This window comes from Mustela putorius, unplaced genomic scaffold (genome assembly GCF_011764305.1).
Source record: "Mustela putorius furo isolate JIRA1106 unplaced genomic scaffold, ASM1176430v1.1 tig00000174_pilon_pilon_pilon, whole genome shotgun sequence".
NCBI classification, from domain to species: domain Eukaryota; kingdom Metazoa; phylum Chordata; class Mammalia; order Carnivora; family Mustelidae; genus Mustela; species Mustela putorius.
Genome location: NW_025421304.1, coordinates 12,059,783 through 12,084,151, shown reverse-complemented (window position 1 = coordinate 12,084,151; position 24,369 = coordinate 12,059,783). Strand labels below are relative to the sequence as shown.

Sequence of the window (24,369 nt, the reverse complement as noted above, 5' to 3'; positions counted from 1 at the left end):
CCTCCACTGCCACCCATCAGGATCCCCAGTCCCAGCTCCTGCTGTCGGCCTGCCCGAGGCTCCAGCACCCATGAGGCCCACCAGTCCACCTCCCCGGGCCCCTCCTCATCTGATGGCCAGCTGTCAGGTGAGCTGTCAGGAGACAAGTCCTGGCATGGGGTGCTCCTGCCCGCACACCTTGGATGAAGCCACACCAGCCTCAAAGCCCCTGCGTCCTCCAGGACCACAGACCACCTTGGCCCTGCCTGGGCCTTACTCTCTCCACCTCCCGGGAGAGGCTGGACTCTGCTCTCCCGCAGCAGGGCTTCAGGCGCTCGGGCAGAGCACTGTGCAAGAGCAGGGCCATCTCAGGGCATGCAGGACCCAGGGGTCTGAACCAGGGCCCAGCCCAGCCCACACTCACCAGGAGGGGCTCACACATGTTGCCCACATCCATCGGGCTTGGGCTTGTCTGGTTGCCCACAGGTAGCTCTGGGACCAGGAAAGGCATCAGCAGCTACAGAGGAGACAGGTCACCGTGAGTGGGGAGCCCAGGGACCTGGGACTCCAGGACCTTCCCAAGCTGAGCGGGGCCAGGGGTCGGCAGGGGCCCGAGGCCTCCACGAGCGGCATGGGCATCTCCTGCCAGGCCCGCTCCAGGAGTGGCCAGAGCGCCCCGCCCCCTCCTCCACGGGCATCAGCTTCGTGGTGGGGAGGGGTCTGGGGCAGAAGAGGCTGCAAAATGAAGCCCTGTGTGCACCGTCACCAGAGCATCGGAGGCCGATTCGGGGCTGGGGGGAGGGAAGGAGAAGCAGGGATCAGCATGGTCAGTGAGCCCCCTTCTCCCCAGGTAACACAGGGTCTCCGAGCCACAAAGAGCCCCTGACTCGAGAGGTCAGAGCTGGGAGGACCAGCAGGGACACGTGTTGTCCACAGCACTGAGCACACGAGCCAGGCCTGAGAAGCAGGGGCTCAAGTCCCAGCCAGTGCCCGGGGCCACTCGCCCCTCACGAGGGAACAGTCTCAGACTAAGGCACAGCCTCGCTAGGTAGGAGGAGGATGAAGAAGGCAGAGGAAGCCAAGAACACGGATGGTTCAAGACATCCCGTCCTTGGGGGGGGCAGCCACATCAGCTCCCTGGGGGCCCCGGGTCCTCATGTGAAAAGCAAAAGGGAAGGAGCCCAGGCGGGCCTCTGGGGGCCTTGGGGAGCCTGCCCCCAGGGTCCTGCAGAGCTATACCAGACATAGCCCTCAGGCAGGGGACTGTGGGATTCGAGAGCCTGAAGGTGCCCAGGGTCAAGGACTGGCTCTCTCCCCGCAGGAAGCACACACAGGCAGGCAGGCTCCTCCCCAGGGCTCGCTGTCCCCACCAACCCCCAGAACTCACCAGGTTGACGATGGCGACACTGAGGAGGCTGCCAATAGTCAGGATGGCCAGGGACAAGCGCAGCAGGGGCTGGGTCTCCACGCTCTCAGAGATGGCCTGCAACACCCCTCGGGCCGGGCAGCACCTCTGTGGAGTCGTGGGGTCAGGTGGCCGCCGCCAACACAGGGACAAGGACCCCTTGGTCCAAGTGCCCAGCAGATGTGGGGGCACTTGGACCACAGACGTGAGAGCTCCGCTAGGGATGGTCCGTAGTCACACTGCGCCCCGTGCCCAGAGCTCAGGACCCATGGGATGCACAGACAGAAAAGGGACGTCCCCACCCTCAGAGCCTGGGGACAGCTACAGCCACTTGGGGGCCACCAGCAGCCCAAGGAAGGTGGAATCACTGGGAGAAGCGCTCTGCAAACTGTCGCCTGAGCAGGAGGGGCGCGGAGGGCCAGTGGGTCAGGGCCCAGCCAGGGGCCTCCCACTCACCAGGAACTCATGGGCGAAGCACAGGCCCAGCACCAGCGCCACCACACAGGCCACCAGCCCGAAGGACAAACCGAGAATGGCCCTGCTGGAGAGCAGAAAACCCTCGTTCTGGGGGCCATCTGCCCAGGGCCAAGCTGCAGGCATGCTCCCCAACCCCCCGACCCTGACTCCAACTGTGCGGCTCCCGGCCGCCTCCTCCCCCGACCCCCTTCTACACACAGCAAAGGGGCTCTCTGAGAACCGGGGTCCAGCTGCTCCACTCGTGACACCCGAGGACCGGTGTACGGATTTAAGGGCCTTCAGACCCATGGCCGGCACAGAAGTACCAGACAGAAGGGCTTCTTCCTGTCTCGTCTTCACGAAGCACATCCTAAACCCTAATCCTAGAGGATCCCTTGGCCTCATCACCCTTCTAGAATCTACCAATAGCTGACCTTACTCCTTCCCTGTGACTTGCCCTGCTCACCCCCCACCAGCAGGGGCCGTGCACCTACACAAGGCACAAAGCCCTCTGAGCCTCAGTTTCCCACCTCTAAGAGGGAGCTGGCGGTGGCTACGGTTCTGGGAGCCTGTCCTTCTGGGACAGCAAATGCCTCAGGCCACGTGCCCACAGGGCCACACAGCTCTCGGGTCGGGAAGGCCTGCATCTTGACAGGACTAGCACGTTCGATGGAATCAAGTGCAAGCACTGATGACCCCGGGGTGGGGGCCCAGCCCCTGGTCCAGTTTCTGGGACTCCAGGACTCAGGTCACTGAACTCAAAGCACCAGCAACTCGTGCTGGTCGGACAGCGCACGCAGGTGTTCCGGGGGCCCTGGGCCGACCCCAGTGGGCCCACACATCCCGCCCAGCCCGACTGACCTGCGCAGGAGCAGGACCTGGACCAGCATGATGCAGACGAAGATGAGGCTGGCACAGGCAAAATAGTGGCGGGCCCGGGGGATGGGCGCCAGGCGGTACTGGAGGGCGACAGGGACGGTCAGGGCCACTTGCTCCGGCCCCTCCCAGCCCACCCCGGCTCCAGTTAACCAAAACTGACACCCTGGGGGCACCTGGGTGTCTCCCTCGGTTAAACATTCAGCTCAGGTCATGAGCTAAGGTCATGATCTCAGGGTCCCCCTCAGCAGGGGTCTGCTTCTCCCTCTCCCTCTGTCCTCCCCCGTCTCATTCGTGCGCACATTCTCTCTCAAACAAATAAATCAATTTTTTTTTTGAAGATGTTATTTATTTACTTAACAGAGAGAGAGATCACAAGTAGGCAGAGAGGCAGGCGGGGTGGGGGGGAGAAGCAGGTTCCCTGCTGAGCAAAGAGTCTGATATGGGGCTCCATCCCGGGACCCTGGGATCATACCTGAGCCAAAGGCAGAGGCTTTACCCACTGAGCCACCCAGGCGCCCCAACAAATAAATCAATCTTTAAAAAAACAAACACACCTCACACCCTCCTTGAGTTCCAGGCGATGATGGGGCATCATCATGACCAAAGGACCTTCATTTGGTTCCTTGAGGCCTAGAACCCATCCCTTCCCCTCCCCCACCCAACCCAGGTCTCTGACTCTACTTCCCAGGTGCCTGAGAAGCCCATGGCCCCAAGCTTATGGACAGGAACCAAATCTGAACTCTGGGGCTTGTCGTGAATCTGTCCTCCCCCAAACCCAGGAGTAAGGCCAGGCCTAAGCTCCTAGCTAGCAGGGCGGGGGGGGGGGGGGGACCGTGCTGCCTATACCCCTACACCAGGCACAATCTCATGACCTCGGGCCACAAGGGCTCCTGCCACGGGTGAGCGGACTGGGGCTCAGAGAGTCCAGCAGGCTGCCCGGAGTCACACAGCTGCTGGAAGGCCTGCTGGGCAGGCTTCCCTCAGTCCCCAAGCTCCTCACTGAGGTAGCCCCGGACTTAGGAAGCCCCAGCCAGAGAAAGACACCGCACCACCAATCCTGGAGGCTGAGAGAGGAAAGAGGTCCTCGCACCAGAGCTCTGGGGCCCGGGGCCACCCTCTCGGGTGATATGGGGCTCCATCTAGATGAGGTTTCAAGGACATACATATGTGCCTGGGACACAGCCAGAAACCAGTAGGTCCTCAATAAATAAGTAAAACAGTTATAGGCTATACAGTGTTACAGCCCGAAAGCATGTAGTTGTAGCAGCCAGAAGGGAGAACCAGGCTATGGTGCACACTGGCCCCTGAGGCTGAGGTTCTAGCCTGTGAGGGGAGCGAAGGTCTCCCAAACCCAAGTGGGACACGTCAGGTCCCGGAGTGAGGGCAACAGGAAGAGGGTCCAAGCCAGCCCTAGCCAGATGGGGTGACTCCCCACCACCCTCCCCAAACAGACGATAGACGTGGAACATCGGCTGCCCCATGGCCTGCACCTCTATCACACCCCAGGCCTCGAGCCCCTGTTCTGGGGCTGCTGGGGGACCCTCACCTCTCGCTCGAAATCCTTCTCCAGGAAGATGGACCCGAAGGTGGAGAAGTCATCGGACTTGGAGCAGCAGGGCCTGGGGTGGCGGGCACAGGCAGTGAGACATAGGGCCTGGGGAAATTGGGGGCCCACCCTTGGGAGGAGATGGGGGAGGAGAGAGGACCCACCCTCAGGAGGTGGGGGGGGCGGGGGGGGAGAGCAAATGGGGAGGGGGAGGGGGAAAGGAGGTGGGGGAAGGGGGGAGTGGGCAGGGCCCCGCCCTCAGGAGGAGAAGGGAGGAGGGGGTGGGGGAGATGGGGCGGGGGAGGGGTGGGGGGACAGAAGTCCACTCTCAGGAACCCTCATCAGTGGGGCCTAGGAGCCACCACAGACACAGTCGGAGCTGGACCACCAGGCACGCAGGCATAAGGGGGCACGGCCGACTAGGGAACCCCCACCCGAGGAGGGACAGGGCGAACCGAGGCCTCCAGGTCCCACCTTGTGGAGCTCAGCCCCTCGATGGCCGACAGCATCTCCTCATCATACGAGTCATCCTCCGACCGCCCCTTGGGGGACGAACTCCTGGATCACAAACCCGAACCGCGTCACCCCAGGCCCTCGCCCACTTGCCCAAAGGCAGCAGTGCATGTGAAATGGCTCCCCAGTCCGGGTGCCCAGATGCCCGCGGGAGGCCCCGGAACCGCGTGCGGAGTGGCTGAGGGACAGGTAGGTCCCACTGAGGCCCAAAGAGGGTAAATGGACGCCCGGCATCAAGCAGCAGGCCCAGCTGGCCGGCCAGCCCAGCCGGGAGCAGAGGGCGGCCCTCGAAGGCCTCTTGCCTCCACCTGCAGGCTTCCCCACACACACCACCACCCCTGTCACAGTGGGGACTCCACAGGCGCTCCGTGATCGTGAAGTTCTGATTCTGAGCCACAGCCCCTCCGAGCTGCACTCCTGGACAGAGGATAGTCGGGGCAGCCTGCCTGAAGGAAGTGGGCCCGAAGGGGGTGATTGGGGCAGGATTTGGCCAGGAAGGCAGGCCACAGCTGACAGGAGGAGACAGTGCATGTACCTGTCAGGGGTCCGGTGGCGCCGCAGGGGAATGGTCTGGAAGGGAAGGGAGAGGGGACAGTTATTCTGCCAAGAGGAACCCCCAAAGTCTGTCCTGGGACTGGGTCTCTCTTCTCCCGCACCCTCAGACACAGGGGGCAAGGACTGAGCAGTCCGGGAAGCAGGATCCTACCTTGGGCCTCCGCCCACTGGGGACCGGGGTCTCGCCGCTGCTCACGCTCTCACGGTGGTTGAGGTGTGCAAAGGGCCGTGCGGCCCCCCAGGACTCCAGGTAGCGGGTCATGCGCACAGACGCCCGCATCTTCAGGGCCGCGTCCCCCTTGGGCTTGGGGAGGTGCTGGCTGGGCGGGGGCGGCTGCTGGCTCTGCAGGACACAGACACGGCCTGTCCCCTCCCCTTCCCTCTCAGCCCAGGAAGGGCCCCCGCACCCATCCTGCTCCCCATGAAATGCCCCACTGCCTGGAGCACTGGCCGGGCTGGTGGAAAGAGAGAACGGCAGAAATGCTGCTGGGTCTGCAACCCCTCGGCTGCGGCCCAGTGCGCTCGTGGGCTGGGCTACAGGGGACCCGGCTGGGGGCCTGTCCTTCCCAGCTGGCCAGGAAATTGGGGATCACACACAACTACGCACAGCCCCTCAGACACCTCTCCAGGGAAAGACTGGGCTCAAGTCCTAAGCTCCTGCCAACCCCGTGAGGCTCTGTGGGACCCGACACTGTCCCCCTTGGGGCTTGAGAGCCCACTGGCCTCTCCCCGTGGGGACATCTTGGGGCGACAGCGCCCAGAAAAGCTGCAAATGTCCTACCCAGCCCACCCACATGTGGCCAGCACATGTCCTTCCTGAAGGAGCAGCTGGAGGAAGAGGGGAACAGGCCGGGAACCCAGAGAACCAGAGCACCGGCCAAGCGAGAGTCCAGCCCCACCCCCTGGGCGGCTTTCCAGAGAGTTCCACTCGCGTGGCCCCTACACCACAGCAGGGACCATTGCTTGCCTTGTGCCTGCTGTGGCCGTGTCAGGGAGGGGGTGTTAGTGAGGCCCAACCTGCTCCATGCCTCCCCCACCCCCTGGCCATATGAGCAACTGCAGGGGACCTTCCCCTGCTGGGGACGGCGGGCAGGACTGTAAATGGAGGAGAGAAGAGACAGCACCAAAGCCACAGGAGACGAGCTCGAACCATCTCCAAGTCCCCTACCCTCTGAAGGTGCCCGCCCTCCAGGAGTCCTGTGCCCTCGGGTCTCTGCAAACAGCCACGAGGCCCGGCATCTAGGGCCGCAAACACTCTCCAAGCCACAGGCAGCAGCTTTCCTGGAAACTTCTAGCCTCCTTTCAGGAGAGAAACATGTCTAAACCCTGAGGTGCGCCTGTCTGCCTGGCCCACGGGACCCGCTGGAACGCAGCCTCCGTGAGAGTCCCGGGGTCCTGACACTGTGCCGTGCCCCACAGAGAGCCACCCACCCTGGAGTCACCTTATCCGTCTCCCCTTCACAGGTCGGCAGCTCCGCCCCCACAGCCCCCAGCCACTCAAGTTCAGGGTCTGTGCAGGAAATGTGCACTGAAGACCCATCAGCTCTGAGGGAAAAGGCGCCTGTTCCGAAGCAGGCCCCGGGAGGCCAGAGTTGGGGAAGGGCCACCGTGTCGACAACCCGGGCGCACGTGCGGGGGCCTCCATGTACACATGAGGGCGGGTCTCCAGACTGTGTCATCAGGTGAAGAGAGAAAGGTACCAGCCGGGCACAGGGCCCGCCACCCTCGGCTTTGTGAGGCCAGGTGAGTCTCTCTACTCCTCACATGGACATCGGCCTCTCTGTGGAAGTGAAACTCCCCCATACCGTGTCCTTCAGCAGGGAACGCAGCTGTAGACAAGGTCGTGAGGGAAACTGTCCACAACACCCCCTTTGGGCTTTGGAATTCTCAACTATGCGAATCCGTGACATTCAACTAAGATGGGGAAGGTAGGGTTGCTGGAAAAAATATAAGAAGCCCGGTGATATCCGACACAAAACACTCATGCTAGAAACGTCTTCGCTGTTGGTCAGAAATCGATTGCCCATGGGTCCTGCAGCGGCCTTGCCGAGCGGGTGGCCCTGCCAGCAAGGGCTCAGAGCCGTGCCGGCCGCTGCCTTGCGGGCCTGGGGCTCTGCTTCTGCTGGTCACACGCTCTCGGAGCCCCTGCTCCATGGCCAGGCGCTACTCTAGGTGCAGGGATTACAGCCTAGAGAAGAGGCACCCCTGCCCTGAGCCTGCCCACGGGGAGCTCACACTGACCGTGAACAAGCAAAGAGGATAAACAAACAGAAGCATTCGTAAGGGAACAGAGAGTGCTGCAGGCAGAGCTGGCAGCAGTGACAAGGGTCCTGCGGCATGAAGAGCCGGGCAGCAGGGGGACAGTGGCTGGGGTGAAGGGCCCTCAGGGGAAGGAAGGGCAGGGCCCAGAGCTGTGGGGTGCAGGGGGAGGGGCTGGATTATATTCCATGACTGTGGGGTGGGCACAGCCCCGAGATCCTCAGGAAAGTTTCCCCAGATGCTAACTCAGCATCCACGGCCCATGGCCGAGGAGTGGAGGCTCCTGGGCAGTTCCTATCCCTGAGGAACATCAGGGGGCCGGGGCGGCTCACAGGCTGGCCCTCCATGACCCCCAGAGATGGCAGTCGGACCAGCTCTGAGAACAGCCAGGGCCAGAGCGAGAGGGAGCTGGAAAGAGCCCTTCGTGGCCAACATTCTTGAGCGAGCCCCAAGGATGATTCACCCAGGCCGCCAGACGAGCTGGCCTCCCACGGCAGGAAAGCAGGGCTGTGTGGGCGCGGGGCAGGGCCAGGGCCCGCCAGCCTCGGAGCAGCCCAGCAGCTGCATCCCCCACGGGGTCGTGACGAAAGTAGGGCCACCGAGCAGGTGGAGGTGTCAGCCTGCCAGGCGACCACCCCCAGGGAGCAGAGCCCACAACACGCCCCCGAGGCCCCTGCCCAGTGGTCCCCTGGCCATTGCCTCCTTGTCCTTTTTTGAGTCTTACCCAAAGCAAGTCTGACAAAAAGTGTCTTTTCAAAATGCGGGAAATGAGTGGTACCATCCAGGAAAATAAACTGTGTGACTATCATTTCTAGAATGTTCATGAGGCGCCCAGTTGTGGTGAGAGCCTGGCTGGCGCGAGCTCGTTCTCCTTTTGAGGTAGCACTACTGTTACTCCAATCTCACCAGGGCCCAGAGAAGCTGTGGCGCCCGGAACACACTCAGTGACAGGGAGCTCACTCCCACTACCACTCCAGGCGGGCCTCTTCCCTACCTCTCTACCGCCTGGAAGAGGAAAACCCTCCATCTGTGGACTCCCCAGCACATCCCAGGCTCCCGTCAGCCCCCCACTGCCCCTCGTACCCGGGGGTCGATGACCAGGTAGGTGCGAATGTTCATCTCCTTCAGGTAGGGGTCCCGCTGCTGCCCGTGCCCGTCCTCCACCTCATACGCCTTGTCCAGGTGCTTCAGCGTCGCCTCTGTGATGTGCACCCGTCTGGGGGACCCCAGCCCCGAGTCAGAGCAGTAGAGCCTAGAGAAGGCCAGCACCCGCCCGAGGGGTGCACAGCACACAGGGCCAAGCCAGCCGGAGCCCCGCCTCACTTCCCCGATGCGAGGTCATGGTGCCCCTCTCTGACCTCACACTGACCAACCGCTCACCTCCCCCTCCCCCAGCCCAGAGTCAGCCCATGGCCCCCACCCCCACCACTGTCCCACTGAGCCTCACCCAGGGACTCCAGCTGCCTCCATCCTGTTGGCCAGGGACACGTCATGGGACCACACGTCATACTGCCACTTGCGCAGCCCAATGACCCCACACAGCACGTTCCCCGAGTGTATGCCCACACGCATGCTGATGTCCACACCCGTGGCCTCTCGCACCTGCCTGGGCAGAGCAGTCCCATCACCCCATCCCACCCAGGACTGAGGAGAGACCCAGGCAAGCCAGGTGCACCCCCAAGCCTCAGCTTCCTCATCTGCAAAGTAGGTACAACGCATTCCCCTGGGAAGCAGAAGGGGTCTGTGATGGGAACGGGACCCTGCGCCCGCCCATGGTACCTACTTAATGGCCTCGCAGATGTCCAGCCCCATCTTCACGCAGTTCCGGGCATGGGTGGGCAGGGACACAGGCAGACCCGACACACAATAGTAGCAGTCACCCAGGATCTTGATCCGCATACACTCGTTGGCCTACAGGGCAGGGCAAGCAGCAGCCTGGTCGGCACACAGCTATGACCTGGGGTCAGCGTGTGCTGGCCACCTCCCTGCACCCTTCAGGGAGAGCCATGCTCCTTCCTAGCCCGAGGCCCCTTCTGGGTGACCAGCCACCAGGAGCTGCTTCCAGGCCTGGGAAAAGCACTGGGGACAGGGAAGTCTCTAAGCAAACACCAGGGACTACAGTGAGTATTACTAAAGATGGACACCGGAGTGCCCCTTGGGGGAGTGCTGTCCTGGCTTCATTCAGTCTTGCAGTGTTGAAATGTGTACTGAGCACAGGGCCCTGCCCCAGGCACCAGCACACAGCAGTGAGCAAAACAGACAAAGCTCCCTACAACATGTGGCTCACACGCCAGTGGCAGTTAGATGCTAAACCAGATAAATAAAACCCAGAGATACCTGGTACTGATAAGTACTGAGGAGGCAAATGAAAGGCAGGAGGGGACAGGAAGCTCCAGGAGACCAGAGAAGGCCTCCCAGAAAAGGAAACATTTGGGAAAGACCCCAAGGAACTGAGGGAAGAAGCCACACCAGTATCTGAGGAAGAGTGTTCCAGGCAGATGAAAGGCGCAGCATGTGCAAAGGCCCCGTGGTCAGAAAGCTGTTTGAGACCCAACAAGCAGCCTGTGCAGCTAAAGTAGAGTAAGTAGAGGACATGAAGACCAGTGCCACAAGACAAGGGGAGAAACAGCCAAGTGACCAGGGATGTAGACTGTCAGGGTCTGGGGAGTGTGGAAAGAACAGAAAGATGGAACCAAACACTGAGGCTGGGGTCACATAGGAAAATGCCCCTGAGGGGAAGAGGGGCCCAAACAGGGGCCTCTGACGTTCCATCTGAGGTAGTACTGTGGCCACCAGGCCCTCTGGCAGCCCTTGGCAAAGGTGGCCACACATACCAAGGCTTGGGGATGGGGATTTAGGGACCCTGAAGAAGGGGCTCTATGCCAGCTCCAGGCCCGCTCCCAGCCACAGCCCTGCCCCTCACAGAGGCCTGCCCGAAAGCCTCCCTCTCCCCATTCATACAAAGGGCCTGCCTCCTGCCCCTGCCACAGAGAGAAGGCTGTGACCAAGAGGGAAAGGGAGGGTCCCTGGACTTTGTGGCAGGGAAAGGTCCATGAGAGACTGGAAGCCAGGCGTAGCCCACATATGGCCCAGGTGTCATGAAGGAAGGAAGCTCCTGAAGGAAGGCTCCAGACCAGACAGGCCCTCTGAGTCCCTCGGTCCACAGTACCCTGAGGGACAGTGCTCCAGGGCACTCCCAGCCAGGAATGATCTTCTGGAATTTGGTCACCCCCATGTGAAGGCCTCTCTGGTGAGGCCGTCCCTCCTAGAGCAGTCCCTCCTAGAACTAGCATCCCTCCTAGCTCCAGCTGTGAGAAAGTCTGCCGAGGGTGGGGCCCGAACTCGCTTCCCACCGAGGACCTGACCATTGATTCTGCACACATGGGGGCACGCAGGGGGTGCTTCGGAACTCACCCAGGTGTGGGCACAGGTGTCGGCTTTTACTCAGCACAGTCAAGGCCTTAAATCTTAACCCTCAGGTCACTACTTAGCGGCCACCGCTCAGCCGTCTGCATCTGAAGCTGGGCCAGGTGCTCCGCAGGCCCCCCAGCCCCCTACACTCCTCTTCACAGCACAGCATACAGGCTGGGAACAACTGGAGGGCAGGCCCAAGCGCCCCCCCCACCCCCTGCAGAGCTCAAGACTGCCACGTGGCAGGTCTCAGGACCATGTGATAAGTTACTGAGTACGCACATGCGTGCACACACACACATGCACGCGACCCCTGCCCCTGCCTCCAACCCCACCCCCGGGCCCCGTGCCGTCCATGAAGACAAACCATGAGATCAGCCCAGCCCAGCCCAGCCCGTCTCCAGACCTCTCCCTGCTCAGCTGGACCCGGGAGCCCACCTCACCCAGTGCCCTCCCCTCCTCAGCACCTGCCATGTTCCCCAGCATCCTCAGATCAAGTTCTCCTCTCCTCAGCCCTAAGTTCTTGCATGTCTACCCCCAACACCTGGCTCCCCTCATATTCCACCCAGTCATGCTGGGCCGCGTCCATGCCAAGGGCCCCAGAGACTTCTTTCTCCTCCAGCCTGTGGCACTCACTCTTCCCTCTGCCCAGAACTGCTCCTTTCCCTCTCAGCATCTCCCTTCAGGCATCTCAAACTTGAATGTGCGTGTGGTCCACCCAAGGTCTTGTCAGAAGGCAAAGCCCTGCACAGCCCTCCCCAGCTCCCTGCCAAACCCGGCTTTGGCTGCCCTTGGGCAGTGAGACGGAGCAACTCCTCCTCCAGGCAGCCTTCCTGAGCGCCCCCACCCCCACCAGCGCCTGAGCCCCTATGCATGCCCCCACGCATCCCGCCAGTCTCCGAACTGGCCTCACTCGCTGAGGACAGGGTTCGGGCTGCCGCGGCCACCACATGACCTCACTTCCACCGTGGGCCGCTTGGAAGCAGTTGCTGACCTCTGAAGCTTGGCCTGGGCCTCCACACACCCATCACAGCACAGCCCTGGGCACGTGCCACTCCCAGGGACCAGGCGCCAGCACGAAGGCCTACAGGCTCACCTTGGCAATCTGGTCAAACTTGCCGAAGAGCTCGTTCAGCACCACCACCAGCTCTTTGGGGGAGCAGTCGCTGGCCAGCCGCGTGAAGCCCACGATGTCGGCATAAAGGATGCTGGGGGAGGGTCGGGGGGGGCATGGAGGGTCAGCGCCAGGCCCCGGGGAGCCCCTGAGCACCTGCCTGACCCCAATCGCCCCAGCCACCCCTCAGCCTCCAGATGGATGGGAGAAAAGCTCCAGGCCATAAGGATAAAGGAACGTTCCAGAAGCTTGGTATCAAGGCAAAAGGCAGCAACCCAGAATTGTAAGGCCGTTGAGAACCGCCAGTCCCAGGCCCCCCATCACTGTGGACCGCCGGACAGTGGTGCCTCAGAAGGTCCTTCTCCCTCCTCACATCTTCAGAACTCAACCCCATGGCAAGACGGAACTCCAAGCTCCCCTGAGCTGGGCTCCACACCTGACACTCCCCTGCAAGGACTCCCATCCCACAGATGAGCAAACCGAGGCCTGGTTGGAGCCTGATGGAAACCAGAGCCGCAGTGTGCGCCAAGTCTCCCAGCTCCTGAGTCCGTGAGCTCAGAGCAAGCAGCTCACAGCACCTGCTCCTCCGGGTCCCTGAGGCTGGGGCCTTCCAGTAAGGGGCCATAGCCCCTTCGATTCACCCAGGACTGGAGACATCACCTCTTTCGAGGGGACCTGGGCCCCCTTGAGAATCACCCAAAAGGACCCCTTTTTTCCCCAAAGTCATACTTAGGCACAGAGTTTTGCCGTTTTAGGGGGCTACTGGAGCTCCAATCCGACTGACACCAATCTGATCTGACCCCACCGCCCCAGGGCCAGGCGCCCCCGAGGGACCCCGCGCGCAGGCCCAGCCAGCCACTCACCTGACATTCTGGTGCCGCTTGACGTACAGGCTGTGGAAGTTGTTGTCGGGCACATAGCGGCGGTCTCCACGCTCCTTGAGCCGCTCGATGATGGCGAGCTTCATGCCCATGGAGATGTGGGCCGGCAGCACCGACAGCAGCAGGTTCTCCTGGGCCCCATGCGGACAGGCAGGGGGACATCAGGCCACAAGCTCAGCGACCCAGTGGCCTCCATCTGCCCTCTGGTCCCGCCCATCCTGCCCACGGCCCCCTCCATCTCAGCCGGCCTGCGTCCTGCCCCTGAGCCAGCCTCCCACATCCCCAGCGGCAAGGTCAGCCCGGGGGGGCCACCCCACACTCCAGGCGACGCTGTTCCGCATAGGTCTGATGTGCAGAGAGAGAGGACCCTGGGTGTGGGGCCAGGCAGGGCTGGGCAGGACCAGGCTCCAGGGGGAGGCAGGGCCCACACCTGCTGACGTTTCTCGATCCGCAGCTTCCGACGGATTTGGATGCACTTCACGGTGTAGGTGAAGAGCTCTCGGGAGGCGTCCTGCATCTGGTGCTTGTGGAAGGCGCCCGTGAGGTTCCCACACAGGAAAATGACAGCATTGGCCACCAGCTGGGGGTGAGCCAAGGGCGAGTTCAGCTGAAGCCCCATCCCAATTCTCCGACCTCCCACACGCTCAGGCCGGCACCCTCGGCAGCAGGCAGGGAAACGGGAGCCTGGATGGGCGCTGGTCCCCTAGAGTCACTGTGACTCTAAGATCAGGTCTCAGGCCCTTCTCTGCAGCTGGAGAGTCAGGGCCCCAGAGACCAGGGAAGCAGAAGCCCATCATCCCATAGAGCCCAAGTGGGGCCTTGAGGATCATCACAGAAGGCAGGGTACCTGATGAGTGCCCAGAGTTCTGGGTTCTGTTTTCTCAGTCACTCAATGCAGAGACAAGACAGAGCACCCAGGGATAACCCCAGCCCTGTCGGAATGTGGTTCTGCTGGTGAGAATGGCCTTCCCAGCAGCACACTGGACTCGGGGAGGAGGGCCAGAGCTCCTGGAGCACCGCAGGCCAGCGAAGAAAGGCTGCGGGGCACATCCCTGCCTGGGGGGCTGGCTTCCCTAGCCCACTGGGGGGCCCTGAATTCTCAGGACTAACTCAGCCACACCCATCTCTGCATCCTCAGGCCCAGACCAGACCTGCGGCTGCCCCGCCCCCAGATCCCCCGTGCACACCTCACCTGCCGTACCACCCAGTCGCTGGGCTTCGTGAAGGCCCCCATCAGAACTCCAAGCACCAGGAGGTGGGAGATGCTGGAGACTCCCCCTGCCACGATGGCCCCCCGCATGCTGAAGGGCAGCAGCGTATACACCACGAAGACGATGAACAGGAAAAAGGGCACCTGGGGGCAGGGCGGCAGGGAGGCTCGGGGACCGGCCACGCTGCCCCCACGCCAAGACACTGTCCCAGACAGAGCGGATGTCAGGGGCCCCCACAGCCTCTCAACTTCTGGGGACGGGCTCTGAATCCTGAGCCCTCTGCCCACAGGGTGGCCCTGCCTTTCCCATGTGAGGAGGGACAGTGAAACACATACAAAGGAAGAAGAAAAAACCAAACTCCGCATCTGAGTCAGACCCAGCCGACATGACCCATCCTTTCCTATGTGCTGATTTACAATCTGAAGCCAAGGCCAGGCGTCCCCAGGACTGAGACTCCAGGACTGAGACTCCAGGCTACGGTGATCCGAGGAGTTCCCGCCCCACGCCCAGCGCTGGGGATCTCCCTGGGCAGGTGTGGTGAAGATCCCCCTGCGCAAGCGTGGTGAGTACCCAAAGGCTAGGACTGCCCACTGGCCTCTGGTAGCGCAGCCCCGCCCACCACCCCCAGTCTGCCTGGCTTCCCTGGGCCTCGGCCCACCAGAGGGTGCCACCACTGGGTGATAGTGACCAGCCAGGCCACTGGGACTCAAGCTGGTTAAGAACGGGCTCTCTTTTTCAGCTGGGGTGGACCGGCTGGTGGCCAGGCAGCCTGGGGTCTTGGCAGCATCCGTGCCCGACCTGGGATGGCCTGCCGGGAATGACAGGACACAGAGAAAAGCACAGCAGAGGGCCATCAGGACCCGGCCATCCTGCCAGAGCCCCAGAACTGGCCCCTGAGCCTTTCCTGGCATATGGGCCAATTCGGGCCTCTTTGCCTGAGTTGGAGTTGTGTCACTTCCAGCCAAATGAGCGTCCCCGCACAGCGCTCAAGCCAGGCACTCACAGGGACACTCTCCCCAGGTCCTCCAGCTCCTCAGCGCAGGGAGCTGAGTGGACAAGATCAGCCCAGGGCCCTCCCTCTGTTGCAGAACCACGGTCCATAGGCGGAGGTAGGCCCCAGGCCAGTACACCCGAAACAAGCCTTGTCTCCAAAAGAGACCTGAGGTCCAGCGAGGGCAGGAACTGCCGGTGCACAGCTGGCTGGGGACATCCAGCCCCTCGGGGTTGCCAGGGTCCCCCACCCTGTTACCTGCGCCCAGGTCGGGGCATCCTTCATCCACGAGTCCAACACCAGCGTGTAGCCCAGCATCATGAGGCAGACCCAGATGACCAGCGCCAGGGTCCTGAGCCACCGCCGGACAAGGCATTCCATATACACCAGCACGTAGAGAGTCACAAACAAGGCAAGCGTGAAGAATGCCATCCCCAGGAAAGCCTGGTGTCCAGAGGGGTCCTGGGCAGGGCACACATACACAGAAATGCCACAGCTTTCCTCCGGTGAGATGCACTGTCCCCTCTAGGAAGCCTGCCAGGCTCGACTGTCCAGCCTGCCCCACGCAATGTCACCTGTGTTCTCCCCGACATGGCTGATGTTGATGCTCCGTCTGAGCACCAAGCTTGGCCTTCACTGCAGGGAAGGCTGCCTCCGCCACCACCCTCCCCCAGTCACCGTGCAGCCCTGAGATCCTACGCGGCCCAGCCCTGCGATGCTACCTCGCCCCATGCCCTCTCCATCAGGCCTCCTCTGCTCGCAGGGTGCTCTGTGTGTGCCTGCAGGGGCCCAGCCCAGGAGCTCATGGGGACAGCCCGCTAGAGGAGAGGCCACTGCTCCCGCCTGTTACAGGATGGATGGAACTGTAGGAGCGGGCGCTAACCCGAGGCGCCCCACAAGGGGACGAGCTGGAGTAACGGTACAGAGGTGTGACGCTGGCAGGTGGTGAACAGGAAAGGCGATTCACCGCCGAGGCAGCAGGGCCTCCCCCTGTACCCCAAAGCTCCGTGGGCACAGAGGCTGATCTGGGGGCCAGCACACCGTAGGTACTCAGGAACCATTTGCTGAACACAGAAACCAATGTCCTGTGGTTTATGGGCACACAGATCCAGACAGCAAAGACAGAGCCCCTGCTGAGTGCTGGCCACCCCCTACACACCCGGGACTCTCAGCGGTCTTCTTCTAGAACTCTGCTGTTCCACAGAGGAGTACTAGCCACATGTGCCTATTCAAGATTAACTTTATATTAATTAAAAACCCAGTCCCTCAGTCATACTAGCCATGTTTCCAGCACTTGGCAGCCCCGTATGGGCAGTGGCCATGGAGGGACGAGGCTGAGGTCACAGGGGACGTCAGTGGCTTCTGCCTGGACAGCAGGCTTAAGAAGGCCCGCAGGGACCACAGTGGGGCTCTAGGAGGAAGGTCACTGGGAAGTGGGAGCCATCCTTGCCCTAAGTCTTCAGCAGAATCGAAATTCCTTCTGGAGAAGAGGGCCGTTACCTGGGCCAAATTAACATAATCTCTCAAACCGCCCCAGAGTTTATAATTAAATTAAATTAAATTGAGCGACCTGCCTCCCGCGGCCCAGCTATGCTCCAGGACCCCTGCCAGAGGCAGACATCAGGCTGCGAGAAGTCCACCATGACCTCCCAAAGGTCTCACAAGCACAGAGCAGTGGAGCCGAGCACCCAGCCCCCACCGGTCGCCTCACTCACCCCGCAGACGAAGGTGATGACAATGAGGGCAATACAGGCAGTGACAGCCACCAGCAGGAACGTGAGCAGCAGCGGCCCGTGCTGGCTGGTGAGCCGGTACTTCTCGTACAGCGCCGTCTGGTCCGGGCTCTCTCCGCCCTCATTGAGGAAATAGCGCCCCTTGGCCGGCATCATCCCCCCAGCAGAGCCCAAGGCCCGGGAATCGTCCTCCTGGTGATACCGGTGGGCCTAGGTCTCTGGGCTCTGGGAGCCTGGCCGGCGGGGCTGGGGAGGGGTCCCCTGGGCCTGCAGCCCCATGGGCAGCGTGGGGCCCACGCCAATCCCCTGCCAGGCCTGCTCACAGAACCACCAGCCTCTTCCTCTGCATCCGGGCCGGGCTGACCAGATGCGTGGGGTCCTCAGCTCTGTGGAGACACAAAATAGATGAGGGTGTGACCTGGACAGGCCGAGTCAGGGAAGGAGGGGCAGCAGGGGAGAACAGAGCCAATGCCTCACAGCCCCTGGGTCCCGCCTCCCAACCTGAACCCAAACTTAGCTTTTAGGTTCTACTTGAAATTTTGCCTGCAAAGCTCATCCCGTGTTTCCTAGAACTACAAAGTCCCCGGCAGTGGCCACTAGCCACACGTGACGGTGCAAAGTTACAAAGTTACATTTAACTACATTAGAAAATGAAGTTAAAAATTCAGACCAGCAGTCCTATTCATTTCAAGGACTCAAGAGCCACACTCAGCTCACGGCGCTCATATCGGGCAGCAAAGACAGAGAGCATTTCTATCATCTGGAACCTTTTACGGGACAGCACTGTTCTAGAAGTTAGATGGTGCTGCTTTCACATGGACTTCTCCAATCTATTCCAGGGAAACTGTGTGTGGCGTGAGGCAGGGATCAGCCTTCATGCCTTTCTTCCACATGGGTCTCTAACTACCCCCTCGGCTTTCAGTGAAGCCACCCTTCCTTCCTCAAGAAGTTCGGGGAAGCCACCTCTGTGGTAAGTCAGGGGACCGTGCACATGGGGTCTGTTTGCAGGCCTTCTCCTGTTCTGGCAGTCTTCGTGCAAAGGTCACTCTCGCTCGGTGACTGGGGCTTTCTGGTGAGTTTTGCGCTTCAGACCCTGCCCCCATGCCTGCAACACCCAGAGCAACCCTCTTGCATTTGTGTTACGTTATGCTTCCTCATAAGACTGCATTTTTCACATGCATTTTTAAAATTTCCACTGACAAGAATGGAGGAAGTTTGCAAGCGCCCCCATAGCGACGGAACCGGAACCTCAGAGTGGGAAGCACAGCAAATCGTGGGTGACAAGCTGGGCGCGGGCAGTGCCCAGCCACGGGCACAGTCCTCTCTCCCCAGCACCGTTCATTCATCTGCTCATTCATTTATTCCAAAAAGGCCTGTCGCCATGCCTGTGCTCCAGGCTAGCGCTCTCTCCCCCACAGAGCTCCCCGTCCCCACAGACAGAAAGGTACTGGAAAACACATGCAGTGATGAGGTCTGGGGGCAGGAGTCCAGGCCCCCAACACCCTCCAGGCTGCCTCGGAGCCTGGAACTGGGACAGGGCAGGTGGCAGAGGGCAGGGAGGCCTTAAGAGGTGGAAAGGCTCCGGGCCACCATGATGGGCATGAATGGTTACCAGCAAAAGCTGCAAAGGAAAGGCAGTACGGAACCCTCAGACGCTGAAGAACAGGGCACCCAGAGTCCCTGAGTCTGAGTGAGGCCCCCCAGTGAGTGCCCACCTCAGATCCACGAGCCACTTCAGGCACAGATCTCTCTGGAAGCTCCCCTTCCACAAATTCCAGGAAGAAATTGGGAAGACCCCACATTTGCGGGTGATGGGGAAATGCCATTTGCTGGAGGTCCCGGGGCCTTCTGCTGGCTCCAAGCCCCAGGCAGGTGAACACAGCCTTGGCACCTGTTGAAGGCGGCCAACCCCGCGGGGCTGGGGCCCAGGGCCACCCCAGCACCCAAAGCCTGGACAAGCTACAGACCTGGTTTGCACTTGACACACCAACTTATCAATGCCAGCGGCTAATTTAAAAATGTGAGGCGTGCAGCCCCCTCGTTTGCAGCCTCGGACTCTGAACTAACCCGTCTTGATTCCGCTTGAGGCATGGAAGCACATATGCCCAGCCCAGTGTTGTAGGGTTCACAAAACGAGACACAGTCCCTGTCCTGATAAGCCCCCGGCAGAAATGCTGGGGCAGAAATATTGTCATGCCAGGTGACCCCCAACACACACACACACACAACCCCTCTCATCCTCAGAACAGACGCTTTACAGATGCAGAGCTGAGCCCAGAGAGGTCGCATGGCTCGCCTAAGATAACACAGCCAGGGCTGCTTGGGAGAAGCGCTGGGCTTTACACCCAGGTCCACCAGCTCCCGAACCCGGGCTCCTGGCCCCGCCTCGCGGTCTCACTGAACTGAGAGAGGCTTCCCCAGTGATGTCCCAGGGACAGGACCACTTGCCACAAGGATACACAGCACTGCCTGGCCCTCTGGCCTGCTGCCAAACTCTGGTGTGCCAGGACCAGACTGCCAGGCCAAGAAACCCCAAACACCAGGGTCTGGGACAACACCTACATCCGCCAAGGGCTCTTTCCCCCAGGCGAAGCCCACAGACCAGAGCCAGGGGCAGCCAGGACAGCCTAGAATTGACCTACCCTTCCAGGTGCACAAGGCCTGGCTGAGGCAGGCGTGGAAAGAGAAGGAGCAGTGGAAGGTTCCGGGGGCCCGTGAGAACCCGGGCCTGGTAAACAGTGCTCTCGGGGATCTAATTAGGCCACTTCCTCGGCAACAGCAGGCGGGAGAGAGTGGGGACAATAGACAGCCCTGGGCAAGGGGACCTTGGCCTATGCAGGGACATGGTCCCGCTCCTGGGACAGCAGAGCAGGGCAGGGCCGGCGGCTGGGAGGGAAGACCCGTTTATCACTCCTGGAGAGGTGGTCTGCGAGCTCACTGGCGGCGTCTCCACAGGTCAGCGGCTCCCTAGCAGCAGCCTCCCACCCCAAAAGCAGACACAGAGGCCCCCCCTTGCCAGGGAAGGCTTCGAGGCCTCTCCATCCAGTCACTGGTTCTTCAGTTGGTCACTGACACCGCTGGCCACTGGGAGGGCTGGGATTCGGGGCAGGCAGCAGAGGGCAGGGAGGCCATCGATGAGAGCCCGGGATGAGGGAACTCCTTCGCTCCGTGTCCAACTCACGACCCAGAAGCCTCAGCTTGCCCACCTCGGTGACGGGGAGCTCACCACCTCTCAGGGCAGTCTTCTGGCTCTAAGTCCCGCCTCAGGCCAGGCAGAAGCCTACCTCCCAGTGGGTCCCTCACCCCCTCCCCACTGTTTCTGTCTGAAGTCCCAAGACACCAATGGCAGACAGATGCACTTGGGATAGTCGAGGCCCCTTCACCTGGAGGAAGGGGAGCCCAGGGGTCACTCACTGTCCCTCACACCTCGCGATCACTCTGGTGGGGGAGCAGGGCAAGCAGCCCCATTTTACAGTGGAGGAGAAACCCCAAGGGTCCAAATGGGAAGGGGACGTTATTTCTACGTCTGCTGCTACTGTCACTCCCACTGTCAGTCCCCTGGGTCTGGGGCCACGTGACCCAGACTGGCTCATCACCATTGGCGCTCTCAAGCCCCAGTGACTGGTTTAGGGACAGTCATGTGACCAAAATCCTTTCCGTGAGAACCCTCTTTGGGACAGTATCTCGGGAAAGAGATACTGTCTTTGGCTGGTAACCTCCAGCTTCAGGGAGACACTCGAAGGCACCCTAAGAGCCCACAAAGCATGAGCCAACATGGGAAAGGAAATTAGACAGAGACAGAGGCTTGAAAATACCCTTTAAATGCTGAAACCGCCCCCACCCCACCCAATGCCTGGATCCAGCTCTGCCTGAAGCTCAAGCAACCTCCAAATGATTTCATCCCACTGAACAATTATGCCTCTTTGGGCTGAAATCAGTGTGAGTTCCTGTCGCTTGCAACCAAGAGTGCCAAGGTCCATGTTGCCCCAGTTCAATGTATCTGGGAAGCCCGAATTGAGGGTCCAGGGGCTGGGGACAGAGTCCCACTTGGCTCAGCAGTGAGAGTGTGTCCCTCCAACGAGGCTGGTCCTGGCTAAGAACTCCTGGAAGGGGGCTGGGCCAAGGAGGGGAACTCCCCTCACTCTGTCACCTTGTCCCAAACACAGGACCTGGGGCAGCAAGAGGCTGGGGCAAGGAGACTCCCCATATTCCCCGCTACAGGAGGAATTTGGGGCATGCTCAGGTAGAAATGGAGGCAGGGGATCAGCCTCGTTCCCCAAAGCACTCCTGGGGGGCTCTGTACCCCTGAAGCCTCGTGTCTCATGCCAGCCTGAGGTGGACGATGCCATAAACAGAATCTAGTGAGTGCTTGCCGCGTGCCCAGCACTGTGGGCTCTAACCCCACACATCTACCCTACAGGGGAAGGACAGCTGCTTTTCCCTTTTATGGGTGTGGGAACCCAGAGGTTCAGTCATTTTCCTGAGGTCACACAGCTAGCAAAAGAGAGCTAGGATGTGGACACACGTCACCACCTCTTGTCCTACTCAACGCCCTCATGGTGCTGACATCTGCAGAGCCCAGAACTTCTCAGAATGCCTACCCCTGCTATCCTCCCCGCTCAAGGCCTAGGACAAGGTGGGAGGCAAAGTGGATTCCGTCAAGGTACCTCCCCCTGCCTCCCAGGAGGAAGATCAGACCACTATGTCAGGAAGCCTTCTCTGAACCAGCAAGATCCAGAAGCACCACTTCCTCCAGGAGGCCCTCTGAGCTACACACACACACACCCTTTTCCCCCTTCCCTGCAACTGAGGCAGGACTGTGGTCTCCTTGACAGACACTGACCGGCGGGGTCTCGGTTCCTCAACCAAAGAGCTGCTGGAAATATAGAGCTGGGACCTCAAATTATGAGTGCAGGACCAGGCCCTTGGGGTGCTCAGGAAATCCTTCCCTAGAACCGGCTGATCCAATGGCACCCCAGGGCTACGGCCCCCCTTGGAGGGTTCTAGACCACCCCCAGCTTTCACAGACATAGACAGGGGACCCACTTCCTCACCTAAGTGGTGCCGGCAGGAATCCCAGCCTGGCTTCCTCTGGCCCAGCCCAGCAGGCCCCAGAGCTGCACAGGGCCTGGGGCCCTGGTACCTCAAAAAGAGGAAGTGGGGGCTTTGGGATGTGTAGGAGGGGCAGGCAGTCCGGAGGAGAGGCCCCACCCCGGCCCCTGGGGCCTAGTCCCTGCCCCCAAATCCGCCTGGGGACCATGCTGCTGGGACCCAGCACCCACGTGGTCTCGGCCTACTGGGCTGGCCCAGCACTCGGCTCCCTCCACGGGGTGGGTCACAGGCTGATTGCTACTGGCTAGGGAAGTCTCAGGCTAAGACATCTCCTTCAGGAGACCCGCAGTTTTGTTTTGTGAAGGAAAGCCTGAGACTGCTCTGCTCAGCCTGGTCCTGGCCCAAAGGAGCACCCATGAAACCTGGTGGGGACTGAGGGATTTCAGCCTAACTGCCCCGCACGCCAACACCAGCCTCTCCAGCCCCCAGCGCCCTCGGGCCTCTCCACCGCTCTCCTCATGCAAGGTCTGACCTCCGTCCCCACGCCAGGCTCTCCCCACCCAGGGAGTCCTGCCCGCACTCCTATCTAGGGTCCCACATGTCCGACATCCCAGCACCTGCCACGGCAAATGGCTGGGGGGGATCTGTGTCTGTGTCCTGCCGCTGGTCCCTGCAATTGCTTGTGGAACAGACGGAAGGATAGATAGATGGGCAGGACAGATGGACACACAGAGGTGCTGACCAGCTGGAGTCCTGGACCAGGCAGAAAAGGCAGTGGAAAGCAAGCTGGGCAGCTCTGGGAGGAGGAGGGAGAGAGAGCTAGGGCAGAAGGAGGCGACAACGTGGGAAAACGGGAAGCACTCAGGGCAGCACACCTTCTTCTCCGCGGAGCCTGCCGGGTGGGAGGAGGTGCGGGTTCAAACCCCAGCTCTGCTCCCAAGGCCTCGAGTCCCAGGCGCTTACACTCCGGGCATCAGTTCTCCTCACCGGCAAGCAGCGGGTGCTGATACCCAAGTTGCGGGACGAGTGAGGTGCAGGTCATGATGGCCATGTTTCTGGGACGAAAGAGCAGACGAGCCCAGAGAGGAGGCTTGGTTTCCAGAGCTCAGGAAGCCTAACCATGGGGCCCAAACGGGAGAGACAGAAGCACGAAGCAGGCAGGGCCCCCCCAGAACCCTCTACTTCATCTCGTACCTCCTGGTGACAGCCCACAAGGGGCGAAGGTCAAAGTCCCCTAATGACGCGAGCTCCCCAGCCAGCCCCGCACCCTGTCATGCTCTCGCAGGACCCCAGGCTGACTCTGTGCCAGCTCCTGGGGACCAGAGACTGCCCATCAGTCTCGGGGTCCAGCAACTGCGGTCCAGTCCCAGCTCTGCCACCAACCTGCTCGATAACCCTGGGCAGATCCGGTGCCCCATGTGGGCCTTGGGTTTTCCTCCTGCCAAGGAACGGCTCTGTCAGACCTCTGAGGCCTGCGCTGGGCTGGGCTGGGCTGGGCGTGGTGAATCATAAAATGAGAACAAACTGAAGGGGACAGCCTGGGTGTTGTCACCTGGCCCCCTCCAGGGCTACTTCTAAGAGTGGGGAAGGGATTATTCTCTGTACCTGACATCCCCCCTCCCATGTCTCTGGATTCTGTCTTAGCCCAGTCTGTCCCTCCTTTAAAATACAAATACCTCCTTTACCCCTCACCTCCAGGGCTCAGCTGCCAGGGATAGTAAACCCGCTTCTTGGTCTCGTGCGCCAGTTCTAATGATGGTTAGTGACTGCCTGGGGAAAATTCATTCATTCATTCATTCATAAATTCATTCATCTTGAGAGAGACCCATGCCTCAATTCCTTTAATGACAGCGCTCTAGCACCTTCTACGTGCTGGGCACTAGGCCAGATGCCAAGAAGAAACTATGCTCCAGGCGCAAGGTCCCAGAAGGCAGAGGCCTCCGCGCCCCCTCTGCTGGGTGTCTGCACACAGTAGGTGTCCAGGGAACGGTGCTTATTACCTAATTAACTGGCTCTTGCCTGAAATTCCACCATTAGAGATTCATTCCTTTAGCACTCCTCTCACGACGTTCCCCCTTTAAAATGAAAACACTTTCATGCCCACATTCAACACATTTCTGATCTCTCTCCCCTTGGTAAGGAAGGACAGAAAGGGGCAGTCTAGCTAGCCTTCAGGATGTCCTGCCCAGGATGGCAGGACAGTGGTCTTTTCACTGACTTCATGCTTTGCCCATGGCCCCAGCCAGTAGGTCCAAAGGTGAGGAGGCATGCATGGGGTTGGGAGGCAGGCGAAGAGACCCATTTCACACACCCACAGGCAGACATATCCCAGAGTAACCACTGAACTGGAGGGAGGAAGAAGGATGTAACTGCTCTGTTAACAG

The 24,369-nt window shown here is 60.9% G+C and overlaps 1 protein-coding gene across 17 annotated transcripts in view; it reads right to left on the bottom strand.

Annotated features, from left to right (window-relative positions):
• Positions 1-24,369, bottom strand: part of ADCY7 (adenylate cyclase 7) — a 54,082-nt gene that overhangs the window by 7,780 nt on the left and 21,933 nt on the right. For 6 of the 17 annotated variants that reach the window (XM_004744146.3, XM_004744145.3, XM_045076040.1 and 3 more), the window contains exons 2-18: positions 16,916-17,319; positions 15,459-15,662; positions 14,191-14,352; positions 13,429-13,578; positions 12,981-13,129; positions 12,100-12,211; positions 9,376-9,503; positions 9,040-9,198; positions 8,676-8,808; positions 5,485-5,676; positions 5,314-5,348; positions 4,740-4,823; positions 4,266-4,338; positions 2,702-2,799; positions 1,841-1,925; positions 1,367-1,492; positions 404-496 (exon numbers count right to left, since the gene is read on the bottom strand). In XM_004744146.3, the coding sequence (XP_004744203.1) occupies positions 404-496; positions 1,367-1,492; positions 1,841-1,925; positions 2,702-2,799; positions 4,266-4,338; positions 4,740-4,823; positions 5,314-5,348; positions 5,485-5,676; positions 8,676-8,808; positions 9,040-9,198; positions 9,376-9,503; positions 12,100-12,211; positions 12,981-13,129; positions 13,429-13,578; positions 14,191-14,352; positions 15,459-15,662; positions 16,916-17,089 (2,157 nt within the window). In that variant the 5' untranslated portion in view covers positions 17,090-17,319. The other 11 variants (XR_006605572.1, XM_045076037.1, XM_045076042.1 and 8 more) reach the window with 8 other exon arrangements.